The sequence below is a fragment of the Symphalangus syndactylus genome, chromosome 3, assembly GCF_028878055.3.
Source record: "Symphalangus syndactylus isolate Jambi chromosome 3, NHGRI_mSymSyn1-v2.1_pri, whole genome shotgun sequence".
NCBI classification, from domain to species: domain Eukaryota; kingdom Metazoa; phylum Chordata; class Mammalia; order Primates; family Hylobatidae; genus Symphalangus; species Symphalangus syndactylus.
The window spans coordinates 32,820,878-32,835,664 of record NC_072425.2 but is presented as its reverse complement, the minus strand read 5'-3'; the positions used below and the strand labels follow the sequence as shown (position 1 = coordinate 32,835,664).

At 41.3% G+C, this 14,787-nt stretch overlaps 1 protein-coding gene and 1 non-coding gene across 14 annotated transcripts in view; one reads left to right on the top strand and one right to left on the bottom strand.

Moving 5' to 3' along the window:
* Positions 1 to 14,787, bottom strand: part of SUSD1 (sushi domain containing 1) — a 180,932-nt gene that overhangs the window by 98,909 nt on the left and 67,236 nt on the right. For 6 of the 13 annotated variants that reach the window (XM_055271447.2, XM_063636090.1, XM_063636092.1 and 3 more), the window contains exons 4-7: positions 12,740 to 12,834; positions 12,181 to 12,211; positions 9,669 to 9,821; positions 8,575 to 8,754 (exon numbers count right to left, since the gene is read on the bottom strand). In XM_055271447.2, coding sequence (XP_055127422.2) covers positions 8,575 to 8,754; positions 9,669 to 9,821; positions 12,181 to 12,211; positions 12,740 to 12,826 — 451 coding nt within the window. In that variant the 5' untranslated portion in view covers positions 12,827 to 12,834. Of the gene's footprint in view, positions 1 to 8,574; positions 8,755 to 9,668; positions 9,822 to 12,180; positions 12,212 to 12,739; positions 12,835 to 14,787 lie in introns of those variants that run through there. The other 7 variants (XM_055271452.2, XM_055271442.2, XM_055271445.2 and 4 more) reach the window with 2 other exon arrangements.
* On the top strand, positions 4,322 to 4,431 carry LOC129479927 (U6 spliceosomal RNA). The gene has a single exon (XR_008656854.1). It is a non-coding gene; the product is annotated as a U6 spliceosomal RNA (small nuclear RNA).

Genomic DNA, 14,787 nt, shown 5'->3' with positions numbered 1-14,787 from the left:
GGGCTTAGCAAGATCTGTTGTAAGGATCTTCCATTTGCAGAGGTGACGATAATGTTTGTCGATGCTTTGAGCTGCATATGAATATTTCTTTTTATCAAAAGATAACATTAAAACTCTTCATTCTAATGTTCTAGTTGTAAATAGAATGTCTGAATGGAAAACAAATAAATAAGGTAAAGTAAAAACTGAAGAACTTTAGACCTTCTCATTTTATAGTAAGAAGTTTCTGAAAGACCTTACATTTTTGATAAGGACACCTGCCACTCCTCACTAGAAAATGGCCCACTTGCTCATGACCGTGACATTGAGCCACACCTTTTCTGCACTAGGCACAGGGCCAAGGGCTTTATTCATTATCCCATTAAATCTTCACAATAGCTCTAAGGGATGAACACCATTTTATTCCCTTCCACAAAAGGAAACTGGAGTTTAGAGAGGTTCAGAAGTGGTTGCACAACTAGTTAGTGGCTCAGATAAAACTTACACAGGTCTTTCTGAGCCAAAAGCTCATGCATCGTCCCCACTATTGGCAGCCTTATAACCAATGTCACCAGTCATTCTGCCCACTCAAATGACTTCAACCATTTACAAATATGGAGACATATTTTAATGGCATTTACTTGGCAAAAGTGTAACCCAACAGAGCTGTTGCATGCAATGGGTAAGTCAATGCAGTTTTTAAAAATGTGTTAAAAGATCAGTATATCGTGAGGTGCCAGAAAATGTATTTAATTGCTTTTAATTTTTATTTATTTATTTTTAAAATTTTTGTAGAGACAGGGTCTTCCCCTGTTGCCCAGGCTGGAGTGCAGTGGCATGATCACAGCTCACTGTAACCTTGAACTCCTGGGCTCAAGTGATCCTCCCACCTCAGCCTCCTGAGCAGCTAGGACTACAGGTGCATGCCATCATGCCCAGACAATTTTATATGTTTTTGTAGAGACAAGGTCTCACTATGTTTTCCAGGCTGGCCTTGAACTCCTGGCCTCAAGCAATCTTCCCTTCTTGGCCTCCCAAAGTGCTAGGATTACAGGTGTAAACCACCATGCCCAGTCCGGAAAATGTATTTCAAATGAGCAAACATCCTATCACCTGGAACACAGATAATACACACAAGGTAAATGTGCTCTCACTCACTCCTCCCTTACCCATGGTGGCATCATTAGTCAATCACAGCATTCATCTGTGCTAAGTCTGGATGTGATCTCAGGATTCTTTCCACACCAGCACTAAAACCACAGGCAGCCGTGTAACGAAGCTTATCTGCCACTCTTCATCTGAATGCACTAAATTGTGGTACAATTTATGTCGAAGCTTTTTCAAACTCTTTCCACTTTTGTAGAGATAAATCAGGCTCTACTAAGAAAAATCTCAAAAGATGAAGAGTTGACTCGGCAACAATGAATGTTGTTCTAGGCCGGGTCCTAGACCACACTGTGCATGAACGTGTGTTTGTCTTGGCACCCCTCTCCTAGGGCCCTCCAGCTTTTTCATCATCACCTCCCATCTCTGGGGCACACTGACTGGGGCTGCCTTCTAGAAAAGTGCGTCAGGCTGTCATCTTGGTGCATAAGCTCGTGACATACAGTAAGTCACTTTCTTATCCTGGTCCTTAAACTCCTCTGTGAAATGGGAAATAATACCAATCTATTAACCTTATATAGCTTAAAGTGCTGGCCACCTCTAGAGAATCAGGCTCTGCTATTAATGGACTTTGGAAACCATGTCCCACCCTGTTGACCAACTCAAAGGAGAAACTCTGCCTCTGTAATCAGCCCACCATGCTGGGCCATCCACCCTATCAGGGCCATACACAGAGATAATGGGGGAAACCAGGAGTCAGCCCCAAGGCCTCTGTTTCTGCTTTATCAAAGCCTAGAGATGTCATGCCCAGAGAGAAGCAAGCATGAAGGCCTAGAAGACAAAGCAAGGAGGTACGGAACTGGGAAAGGATATAAAGCTTGGGGACAAAACAAAAAAGGGGGCAAGGGTTTCTACAAGGCTCAGCCACATGATAAGCTGGGATGGCAGTTCAGGAGCCCATTCCACAATGCCTGCTGTCATCTGTGGCGCCTTTTGAGGGGACCTCAAGGTGTTTCCACAGGCCTTGAGTATGCCAGGCACTGTGTTAGGTCCTGGTGAGATCCTGCTAAGGAAGGCTATATGGTCTCTGAGCTCCCAGATTTACAGTCCAGTAGGGGAGACTAATGAAAGCCATGAAATCAATCATAAATAATATACTTACTTACTGGGTACTAAGAAAGAGAATAATGACAGAGGTGACTTTTTTTTTTTTGAGACGGAGTCCCGCTCTGTCGCCCAGGCTGGAGTGCAGTGGCACGATCTCGGCTCACTGCAAGCTCCGCCTCCCAGGTTCACACCATTCTCCTGCCTCAGCCTCCCAAGTAGCTGAGACTACAGGCACCTGCCACCACATCCGGCTAATTGTTTGTATTTTTAGTAAAGATGGGGTTTCACCGTGTTAGCTAGGATGGTCTTGATCTCCTGACCTTGTGGTCTGCCCACCTCGGCCTCCCAAAGTGCTGGGATTGCAGGCATAAGCCACCGCGCCTGGCCCCAGAGGTGACATTTAAGCTGAAACTTGAAACATGAAAAGGAGCTTGATAAGCAGAAAGCAGAGAGGCTGCACCAAGAGATGAATGGATAAAATGTGATCCATCCATACAGTGGAATATTATTCAGCCTTAAAAAGGAATCACGTTCTGACACGTGCTACAACATGTGCAAACCTTGAAAACATGCTAAGCAAAAGAAGCCAGACATAAAAAGACAAGTATTATATGATTCCACATATATGAAGTGTGTAGAATAGGCAAATTCCTAGTGACAGAAAGCAGATAGAGGTTGCCAGAATCTAGATGGAGAGAGAATGAGGAGTTAGTGTTCAAAGGGTACAGAGTTTCCATCTGGGATGATGAAAAAGTACTGGAAATGGATAGTGGTGATGGTGACACAACATTGTGAATGTACTTAGTGGCGCTAAATTGTCCACTTACATATGGTTAAATGGTCAATTTTATCTTATGTGTATTTTACCCAATAAAAAAACTTTTTAAAGCAAGGAGGCCAGGTGCAATGCCTCATGCCTGTAATCCCAGCTACGTGAGAGGCTGAAGCAGAAGGATCACGTGAGTCTGGAGTTCGAGGCTGCACTGAGCTATGATCATACCACTGCATTCCAGTGTGGGCAACAGAGCAAGACCTCATCTCTAAAAGTACACATAAAAAAAATTTAAAAATAGGCCAGGTGTGGTGGCTCATGCCTATAATCCAGCACTTTGGGAGACTAAGGCACGAGGATCACTTGAGTTCAGGAGTTTGAGACCAGCCTGGGCAACATAGTGAGACTGCCTCTGTGAAAAATTAAAAAAAAAAAAAAAATAGCCTGGCATGGTGGCACACACCTGTAGTCTAAGCTATTCCGGAGGGAGGTGGAAAGATCACTTGAGCCCAGCTGTTCAAGACTGCAGTAGGCCGTGGTTGCACCACTGCACTCCAGCCTGGGTGACAGAGCAAGACCCTGTCTAAAAGAAAAACCAAAAAACAAAAAAACCCTTTCCCTCAGCAGCATCCAAGTTCATAATTTTCTAGTGTTTTTAGTGGAATTCCCAATTCCTGTGGCTTTATAACTCTGAGATAAAAATACAATGTCAGTTGGCACATGGCCCAGATTCTAGAGTCCCAAAGAAGACTGAAGGATAAATAAGAAGGGGTGTGTGAGCTCAGAAAGGAGCAGGCACAGCAGTGAGAAACCGAGGCCATGTGGTGACACAGGGGAGGAGGAGGAGGAGGAAGGTGTCAGTGGGGAGAGGGAGCAGTTATTAGAGAAGGAAAAAAGAGGCGAAGATCTTTTAAATAACAGTTCTTTGGGAAAATGCAGCAAGCACTCTCCTCTAAATTAATTTTCTACATCCTCAGTCTAATAATCCAGATGATTGCTAATTTTCAAGGCAATCTAAATGGTTTTATATGGGGTTGCCTATGTAAATCCTTAGAGGGTTCTTTGATAGACACTATGGCACATTTTAATCTAAGTTCTGCATTTTAGTTGATCCATTGAAAGATCATCTTAGAACTAAAATGTTATCTTTAGAAATTCTTAACCCCTGAGGATGATAATTAATGATCAAAATGCACGTAGAGCCCTACACAGCAAGTCAGAATATCAAAATGATTAACTTAGCCATGCACATCACTGGGGTTTCTTAACTATGCAATAAATTCAGTGAAAATTGTGAGCGTTTCTCTTTTTTCCAGAATGAAAACAGGTTTCTTTGTCTGATATGTGAAAAATTCCGTCATGCTCACTTTGGCAGCATATATACTAAAATTGGAACGATACAGAGACTAGCATGATCCCTGTGCAAGTATGACATGCAAATGCATTAAGCATTCCATTAAAAAATTTCTTTCAATACAGAAAGTATATAAAATATAAAAATTGTCTGGGTGTGGTGGCTCATGCCTGTAATCCCAGAACTTTGGGAGGCCAAGGTGGGCAGATCACCTGAGGTCAGGAGTTGAGACCAGCCTGGCCAACATGGCAAAACCCCATCTCTACTAAAAATACAAAAAATTAGCTGGGCATGGTGGCAGACACCTGTAATCCCAGCTACATGGGAGGCTGATGCAGGGAGAATGGCTTGAACCCAGGAGGCAGAGGTTGCAGTGAGCTAGATTGCACCATTGCACTCCAGCCTGGGCAACAGAGTGAGACTCCATCTAAAAAAAAAAATGTATATTATATATATGTATATATATGTATGTATAACTGTATATGTGTGTGTGTGTGTGTGTGTGTATATACATATATATATATATATATATATATATGAAGTCCAGGATCCCAAACTCCCTCAGTGGAAAGTATCACCATTAACATTTTGATGTATGGCATTCTAAACATTTTTCTAAGCTTATCTGTATGTAGGAACTTTTTCAAAATTAAGATTGTTATTCATAGAATTTGTAACTCTGAAACATACTATTAATACTTATCTATGTCAATAAATATTCTTTTTTTTTTTTTTTGAGACAGAGTCTTGCTGTGTCGCCCAGGTTGGAGTGCAGTGGCACAATCTCAGCTCACAGCAACCTCCACCTCCCGGGTTCAAGCAATTCTCCTGCCTCAGACTCCCGAGTAGCTGGGATTACAGGTGCACGCCACCATGCCCAGGTAATTTTTTGTATTTTTAGTAGAGATGGGGTTTCACCATGCTGGCCAGGCTGGTCTCGAACTCCTGACCTCGTGATCAGCCTGCCTTGGCCTCCCAAAGTGCTGGGATTACAGGCGTGAGCCACTGTGCCTGGCCTGCAATAAATATTCTTTTTGAAATATTGTTTTTCCAACATAATTTTATTGGATACATAATATTCCATCTTAAGGGATTGATTTACTTAACCAGTCTCTTACTGTTAGACATTTGAGATTGTTTCTAATATTTCACTATGATAAATAGTTATAAACAAATATAACTACAGCATACAATAAATAGTTATAAACAAATATAACTACAGCAAATTAGAAGGCTTTACACTTCTTTCCATGCACAAATAAACTGGAAAATCTGGATGAAGTAAATGATTTTCTAGAAATACATAATTTACCAAAATTGATCTTAAGAGGGAAAAAAAAAGAGTAGACATGATTAGATATACCAGTAAGTATGGGAAGAATTTAAAAATAGTCCAAATAGTCCAAGGGCTACCTCTCCAATAGTGCCACATCCAGATGGTTTTATAGGTGAAATCTCCCAAATCTTTAAAAATTCTATTTGTAGTATTCCAGAAATAGAGAAAGAAGGAAATTTTTACATTCTTTTTTTTTAAATTCAGAATAACATTAATACCAAACTGAACAAAGATGGCACAGGAAAAGAAAATAGAGCAATTTCACTCATGAATATCAATGCAAGATTTCTAAGTAAAATTTAGCAAATATAATCCAAATGAAAGGAATAAAACACCAAAAACCCAGATCAATTCATTCCAGCAATTAGTACTGATCGTTGTCAGGAAATCTAACAATATAACCCACACATTTTTTTTTTTTTTTCTTTATGAGATAGGGTCTCGCTCTGTCACCCAGGTTGGAGGGCAGGGTGTGATCATGGCTCACTACAGCCTCAACCTCACAAGCTCAAGTGGTCCTCCCACCTCAGCCTCCCAACTAGCTGGGACTATAGGCATGCACCACCACTCCCAGGCTGGTCTTGAACTCCTGGGCTCAAGCTATCTGCCTGCCTGGGCCTCCCAGAGTGCTGGAATTACAGACATGAACCACTGCATCTGGCCACATTATTATTTAAAAGAAGAAAAAATATATATAATCACCTGCCTAAAAGACATGATAAAAATAACTTATTTCCAATTAAAAAAAAAGAAATTCCTAAAAAGTGGGAATAGATTGATACTTCCTTTAGATTATGGACATATAGCCAAAAACTAGAAAAATGGTAATTTAAAAAATTTGTTTTCACTTTTCAGATGGAAACAGGCACATAAAATGATAATATTTGTAGACAGAGAAACAGAAAACCAGGTCAAGCGTGGTGCTCATGCCTGGAATCCCAGCACTGTGGGAGGCGGAGACAGGCAGATCACTTGAGCCCAAGAGTTCAAGACCAGCCTGGGCAACATGGTGAAATCCCATCTCTATAAAAAATACAAAAATTGTCCAGGCATGGTAGCTCCTGCCTGTAGTCCAGTTACTCAGGAGGCTGAGGTGGGAGGATGGCTTGAGCCCAGGAGCACCAGTGCACTCCAGTCTGGGTGGCAGAGTGAGACTCTGTCTCAAAAAGAAAAAAAAAAGAAAAAGAGAAAGAAAAAGGAAAAAGAAACAGAAAGCCAAAATTTTTAAAAAACTAACCAAAAGCCAGTGTCATCATAAAAAAGTGGCTGAAAACAACTCTGAAACTAGAATTCCTGGGTTCAAATTCAGCTCTGTCTTTAGTTGTGTGACCTTAAACAAATTACATTCATGCATCACTTAACAATCTGCATACATTTTGAGAAATGCATCATTAGGTAATTCCTTCATTGTGTGAAGTCACAGAGTGTACTTACACAAACCTAGATGGTAGAGCCTGCTACTCACTTAGGCTGTATGGTATACCTATTGCTCCTAGGCTACAAATTCACAAAGCATGTTACTATACTGAATACTGCAGGCAACTATAACACAATGGGAAGTACTTATATATCTAAATATAGAAATGATACAGTAAAAATACAGAATAAAAGATAAAATATGATACACCTGTAATAGGGCACTTACCATGAGTGGAGCTTGCAGGGCTGGAAGTTGCTCTGGGTGAGTCAGTGAGTGAATAGTGAGTGAATGTGAAGGCCTAGGACATTACTGTACACTTTTATGTATAGTAATGTATATACAGTAATGTACTTGCTGGCAGAGCTGTAAGTTTGTTTACACCAGCAATGCCACAAACATGTGAGTGTGATGCACTACATTATGATGGCTACGATGTCACTAGGCAATAGGAATTTTTCAGTCTCATTATGATCTTATGGGACCACTACAATGTGGTCCATCATCATATATAAAGTGCTTAAAATAATACTTGGCACACAGTGCCATATAAGTAGACATGATTAGATATGCTAAATATTGGCCAGGCGCAGTGGCTCACACCTGTAATCCCAGCACTTTGGGAGGCCAACACGGGCAGATCACTTAAGGTCAGGAGTTCAAGACTAGCCTGGCCAACATGGTGAAACCCCATCTTTACTAAAAACACAAAAATTAGCCAGGTGTAGTGGTGGGTGCCTGTAATCCCAGCTACTCGAGTGGATGAGGCATGAGAATCGTTTGAACCCAGGAGGCAGAGGTTGCAGTGAGCCAAGATCGTGCCACTGCACTCCAGCCTGGGTGACAAAGCGAGATTCTGTCTCAAAAAAAAAAAAAAAAAAAAAATATATATATATATATATATTATATATATGTTATTCCCACAAGACAGTATATATATATATTTATATTATTATATATATTATATATATGTTCATTCCCACATGACTTCTGGGAATATATCTATATCTATATCTACATATATAGATATAGATATAGATATATATACCTAATATCAAATATATATTATATATATATTTTGTATATATGTATATATATACACCTAACATCAAAAAACTAACATCAGGAATGAAGAAACACCCAAACCATTTCCCTAATAGTCAGGAATAAAAAAATAATATTCAAAGGCAACACTACCATTTAAGTCTTTGTTCTAAAAATACAAAGTGATCAATCAAGAGAAAAACATAACTTTTATAAAGAAAGACTTTTATAAAGAAAAACTTTTATAAAGAAAAATTTATGAATGGAATTATCATTATTTGCAGATGATATGATACTATTCCTGAAAATATCAAGAAAATCAACTGAAAATCTATGAGAAACAAATAGGAATTTTAAAGATTTACTTAATCATTTACTCCCTGAAACTGAAATTTAGAGAAAAATATGAAAACAGTTTCAAGGTGGTATGAACTGGGAACCTGAATTTTTTGAAAACTCACCTTGGCAATGTAATTTTGGGGACTCCCATGTGCCCAGGGCTGTGCAGCTTGAAACTGTATCTTCTGGAACACTGAAAAATCCTTCTCTGCAAGCATAACGAACCTGGCTGCCCAGCCTAGACGTATAATTTCCTATGATATAGCCATCTGGAACCTCAGGAGGGGTACCACAGTCTATTTCTGAAAATAAATTAATGTCAAATTCATTACCTTGTGAATGTAGATCTTCAAAATTCACAATCTCTCTCTACCTCTACCCTATTCCTCACACACACACCCCCAAGCCATATTTTAAGTACACTGGTTCATTCCCACATGACTTCTGGGAACATTTCCAACAATTGCCTTTATTCAATCTTTTGGCCTTCCATAGGTAAAGCATCTAACCCTCACTAATTTACACTAACTAAAGAGAAGCCTTGTCCAATGAAATAAAAAATCTGAATTGCAAAATACCTTAAGATATTTGTCCCTTGATGATTTTCAGGGTCACTTTTGAGATGCAGGGACCTTACCAAATCATTGGCATTTATTATCTAACATAGTAGTTAATATCGGAATATCTATTAACTGCTAATAAAAATCCTTTAAGTTTGCTAATTCCAGCTTTTTTTTTTTTTTGAGACAGAGGTCTCACTCTGTTGTCCAGGCTGGAGTGCAATGGCATGATCTCGGCTCACTGCGACCTCTGTCTCCTGGGTTCAAGAAATTCTCATGCCTCAGCCTCCTGAGTAGCTGGGATTACAGGCGCCCACCACCACACCTGGCTATTTTTTTTATTTTTAGTAGAGATGGGGTTTCACTGTGTTCGCCAGGCTGGTCTCGAACTCCTGACCTCAAGTGATCCACCTGCCTTGGCCTCCCAAAGATCTGAGATTACAGACATGAGCCACTGCCCCTGGCCTAATTTTAGCTTTTTAAACATGGCCCCCTCTAACTTGATTGTTGTTATTTGCTTTATTTCATAGGTTGCACAAAATGTGCAAAGGATCAGATCACCTCCACCTACCTCCCCAGCACAGGCTTGGAGCAGAAGAAAGTCATCATCAACAAAATTTCACCTTGAGATGCTGCATTTTTTGGCAGAAACCCACCTGTGCATGATGTGGCATCGGTGGTCGGGTGGAAAGGCTCGGGTCCATTCCTTGGCAAATATCCATCCATACAGTAGCATTCAAAGCTCCCACGAGTGTTCACGCATCGCCCTCCATGCCTGCACAGGCCAGAAACTTCACACTCATCTATGTCTTGGGACCCAATCCAAATAGAGAAAAGGAGAGAAAAACAGAAAAAAAAAAAGGAGACAATATTGTGACAGCCATTTTTTCACATTTTCAAGCTACTCTTATAAAAAGATGCATTTGTTTGCAATTGTATCATACATTTTATTTTATGCCTTATGGGTTCTTTTCATATATCATTCTTCTCATATATCGTTCATATCGTAGGCACTGAAAACATAGCAAGTGCTCAATAAATGTTTGTCAGTGTGTTCTGGGATTTTACAAAAACCGATAACCATCACCAGCTCCCTGACACCCAACAAAATGAACTCAAAAACATAAATATATCCAATCACTAAAAAATATCCTGACCGGGCATGGTGGCTCACACCTGTAATCCCAGCACTTTGGGAGGCCAAGGCATGTGGATCACTTGAGGTCAGGAGTTCAAGACCAGCCTGGCCAACATAGTGAAACCCCATCTCTAGTAAAAATACAAAAATTAGACAGCCATGGTGGTGCACGCCTGTAGTCCCAGCTATTCAGGAGGCTGAGGCAGGAGAATCACTTGAACCTAGGAGGCGGAGGTTGCAGTGAGCCGAGATCATGCCACTGCACTCAGCCTGGGTGACAGAGCAAGACCCTGTCTCAAAGAAAAAAAAAAAAAATCCAATCACTAAAAAAATCCAATCACTAAAAAAATCCAATCACTATAAATATATCCAATCACTAAAAAAATCCAGTCACTATAAATATATCCAGTCACTAAAATATATCCAGTCACTATAAATATATCCAATCACTATAAATCTATCCAATCACTATAAATATACCCAATCACTATAACAAAAGAATGGTCCCAACCTCATACTAAAACATCTAAAGTAGGGCTTCAGATAGAAAACAATTTACAGGCCTGGCATGGTGGCTAATGTCTGTAATCCTAGCACTTTGGGAGGACTGCTTTAGTCCAGGAGTTTGAGACCAACCTGGGAACAAAGTGAGAGCCTGTCTTAAAATTAACTTAAAATATAAACAAAATTTTTAATGTTTTAAATAAGGAAAACAATCTCCAGGAGAGTGAAAATGCCAGCCCATGAGTATAGGATGGTGTGGCAGGTAATAAGCTGGTAATTTAATTAGGAAAGGTCTTAACTAATTTATGAAAATGAGACGGGCTTAAAACAGGCTTCTGGAAGGACAGGACATGCCCCTTTGCAGATTTTTTGCACCTGACTGAAGACTACCAGAGGCAGCAGGTACAGGGTAAAAACTGCCCAATAAGCCAGAGGCTGAAGAAGAAATCTTTCTGCCAGTTAGCAGTTTTTTCCCTCAGAACTGACTTTAAAACTTTAAGAATTCCATCAGCTGGGCATGGCTGGGCATGCCTATGGTCCCAGTTGCCCAAGAGGCTGAGGCAGGAGGATTGCTTTGAGTCTGGGAGTTCAAGGCCAGCCTGGGCAACACAGCAAGACCCTCACCTCTAAAAATAATAATAATACTATTTTCATCAGAGCCACATAGATCAATTCCACTTGGAGAAAACAAAAAAGCACCCTAACTGAAATTCCTAGGACATTTGCATAAAAACATCAGGGATTGAGCAGAAGACAGGAAGCAGCACGATTGAAGAAAGTCTGTTTAAAAAAAAAAAATTCAAAAAGTTAGTAATACCATAATTTCCTTTTTTTTTTTTTTTGAGACAGGGTCTCACTCTGTTGCCCAGGCTGGAGTGCAATGGTGTGATCTTGGCTTATTGCAACCGCTGCCTCCTCACTTCAACTGATTCTCCTGCCTCAGTCTCCTGAGTAGCTGAGACTACAGGTGTGTACCACCACACTGGCTGATTTTTGCGTGTCTTTTTGTAGAGACAGGGTTTCACCATGTTGGCCAGGCTGGTCTCGAACTCCTGACCTCAAGTCGTCCACCCACTTGGCTCCCAAAGTGCTGGGATTACAGGCATGAGCCAATGCACCTGGCTATAATTTCTTTTTCTTAAATGACATTTTAGCCCCCAAAAGATAAAAGAAAATTATCTCAGAATCCTTGTGAACTTTTATATTCTTTATTCTTTTTCCTTTTTGGTCTTGGATCAATGAACGCCTCTCCACTCACACCAATAATTGTTTGGGAACCAGTAATTCTATTTAATTGCTGAAGGAGCCCATCCAAGTCAAACCACCCTCACACAAGAAGAAGGGCCACAGAGCTTCTTCTCCTGGGTTGTGGCTCATGGTGGTTTCCATGATTCCCAGGAGTCATTCAGGGGGCAGTTCTAAGGACCAGAACATCTGCCAGTTCTCCACGACTGGCTGGAATCATCTCACACTAGAACCCCGGCAATTCATTCCTCCTATAACATTGGTGACATTCAGAGGCCTACCTGCAACCAGCTCCTGAGCTTGATGTTGACTCTGCAAAGCACAATACAACATGGATGCAGGATTCCTTGGAATCCAGGAACTAGGATTCACATCCTGTGGTTCCAGGCAAACAGTGACTAACTGCTGATACCCCAAAACTTGCTAAGCTCTGCCCCAGCTAAAGCCCACTGATGTTTCTCTGGCAACTGTGATTCTGAAAGAAACAGTATTATCAAGAAAAGCAATTCATCAGCTTTTACAAAGTGATAACTGGAGAACTCACAAGGAAAGGTCACGGGAATGGCTGCCAGTGGACATGGTCTTCATGGTGGGGGCATGGAAAGGCTCCAAAATGAGACAGTGGTGATGCTAGCACAACTTTGTGAATATACTAAAAACCACTGAGTTGTATACACCAAAAGGGTGAATTTGATGGTATGTAAACTATAGCTCAATTTTTTACAAAAGAGAAGGTCATTCAATCATTGCAAGAATGGAATAAATAAAAGTAGAGCCTAGATCTGGATTTTGTTCCAGGCAGACTGGGTCTAGTTTGGCTGACACCTATTTGGCCCTTACATAAAATATTTTCTTCTCTTTCCTCTTCCCCTCTTCTTCTTCCCTCCTCCTGTTCCCACCAATCTTCTCCCTCTTCCTCCTCCTCATTCTTCTTCCTAACTTAAAAAAAAAAAAAAAATTAAGACAAAGTCTCGCTCTGTCACCCAGGCTGGAGTGCAATGGCACAACCTTGGCTCACTGCAGCCTCAAAGTCCTGGGCTCCAGCGATCCTTCCACCTCAGCCTTCCAAGTAGCTAGGACAACAGGCACATGCCACCACATCCAGCTAATTTTCTTATTTTTTGTAAAGATGAAGTCTCATTATGTTGCCCAAGCTGGTCTTGAACTCCTGGTCTGAAGTGATCCTCCAGCCCTGGCCTCCCAAAGTCCTGGGGATACAGGCATGAGTCATCATGCCCAGCCTTCTTCATAACTTTCAAAAGCTGAATTCATCTCTTGGAACTATAAATATACTGATAAATATACAGTGGGAAGTTTTCCCTGGCAAACTCCCACAGCCTAGAAAACACAATTTCGGGGATCATATTCTCTAGAAAGTTCCCCTGATTCCTTCCTCACAGCCAAGATAAGTGACCCCTAGATTCCAGTAAATGCTGTTTGCTTACCTATGACTAACACTTTATACTGAAATTAGCTGTCTGCTCGTCACCCTCCCACTAGCACAGCCTTGTCATATAAGAAGTGCATGAAAGGCCGGGCGTGGTGGCTCACACCTATAATCCCAGCACTTTGGGAGACCGAGGCAGGTGAATCAGCTGAGGTCAGGACTCCGAGACAAGCCTGGCCAACATGGTGAAACCCCGTCTCTACTAAAATACAAAAATTAGCTGGGCATGGTGGTGGGTGCCTGTAATCCCAGCTACTCAGGAGGCTGAGACAGGAGAATCACAGGAGAATCGCTTGAACCCAGGAGGTGGAGGTTGCAGTGAGCCGAGATCGTGCCACTGTACTCCAGCCTGGGTCACAGTGGCTCACGCCTGTAATCCCAGCACTTTGGGAGGCCAAGGCATGCAGATCACAAGGTCAGGAGATCAAGACGATCCTGGCCAATATGGTGAAACCCCATCTCTACTAAAAGTACAAAAATTAGCCAGGCGTGGCAGTGCGCACCTGTAGTCCCAGCTACTCAGGAGGCTGAAGCAGGAGAATCGCTTGAACCCGGGAGGCAGAGCCTGCAGTGAGCCGAGATCATGCCACTGCACTCCAGCCTGGGCAACAGAGCAAGACTCCGTCTCAAAAAGAAAAGAAAAAGTACATGAGAAATGTGTATTGAATAAACAAAACACTAGATCATCATCTTATATGCTTTTTTTTAGTGTCTTTTCTTCTTAATATACAAAATTTAATACTATAACATTGTACTTCTGCAACCATGCAGCCAGTAATTTGCTACCTAAAACAACAGGATATTATAAAATGTTTTCTCTGAAGGAATGTGTTCATTCATGCCAAGAATAAATCAAATGTATCCTTTGAGAGATTCTGCCTTGGTACAGGTCAAGAGGGAGGATGAATCCAAGCATAAGAACCTATGGTTCCTGGTAGCTAAGAAGATAAAATATGTTCTCCTTTCATTTTATTTTTCCTGAAAACCTTTAAATATCACGAAGCTTTCCAGCAGAGTCATTAAGTCTATGCAAAAGCATCTTAGAACCAGGAGGCTTTTTCTGCCTTTCCTCTTCATTATTGTTCAAAGATTTTCCTAGAAAGCCAGAGAGCAACATGAAATAGCATATGCTGTTTATAGAACTCAGATAACAGAGGAGCCGCTAAAAGTTAGGAGAATTTGTCCCACCCTGTATTCGACCCAACCTACAAAGCTCCTGTGCTCCCAAAACTCGCACTCCTCACTCAGCGTACACATGTGGGAGGCAAGCCCTCATCTCTTAACGGGAACAACTCTGACCTCCTGTGAGCCAACAGCCGGGTGCCAGCCCCCGGATTAGCGTGCTCTGAGCTGAGGAGTGCCACTCACCCCAAGGACCCCTGACCTGTGGTTACAGGAACCTGCAGGAGGCACACCATCTCCAGAGAGTCCCTCCTCACTA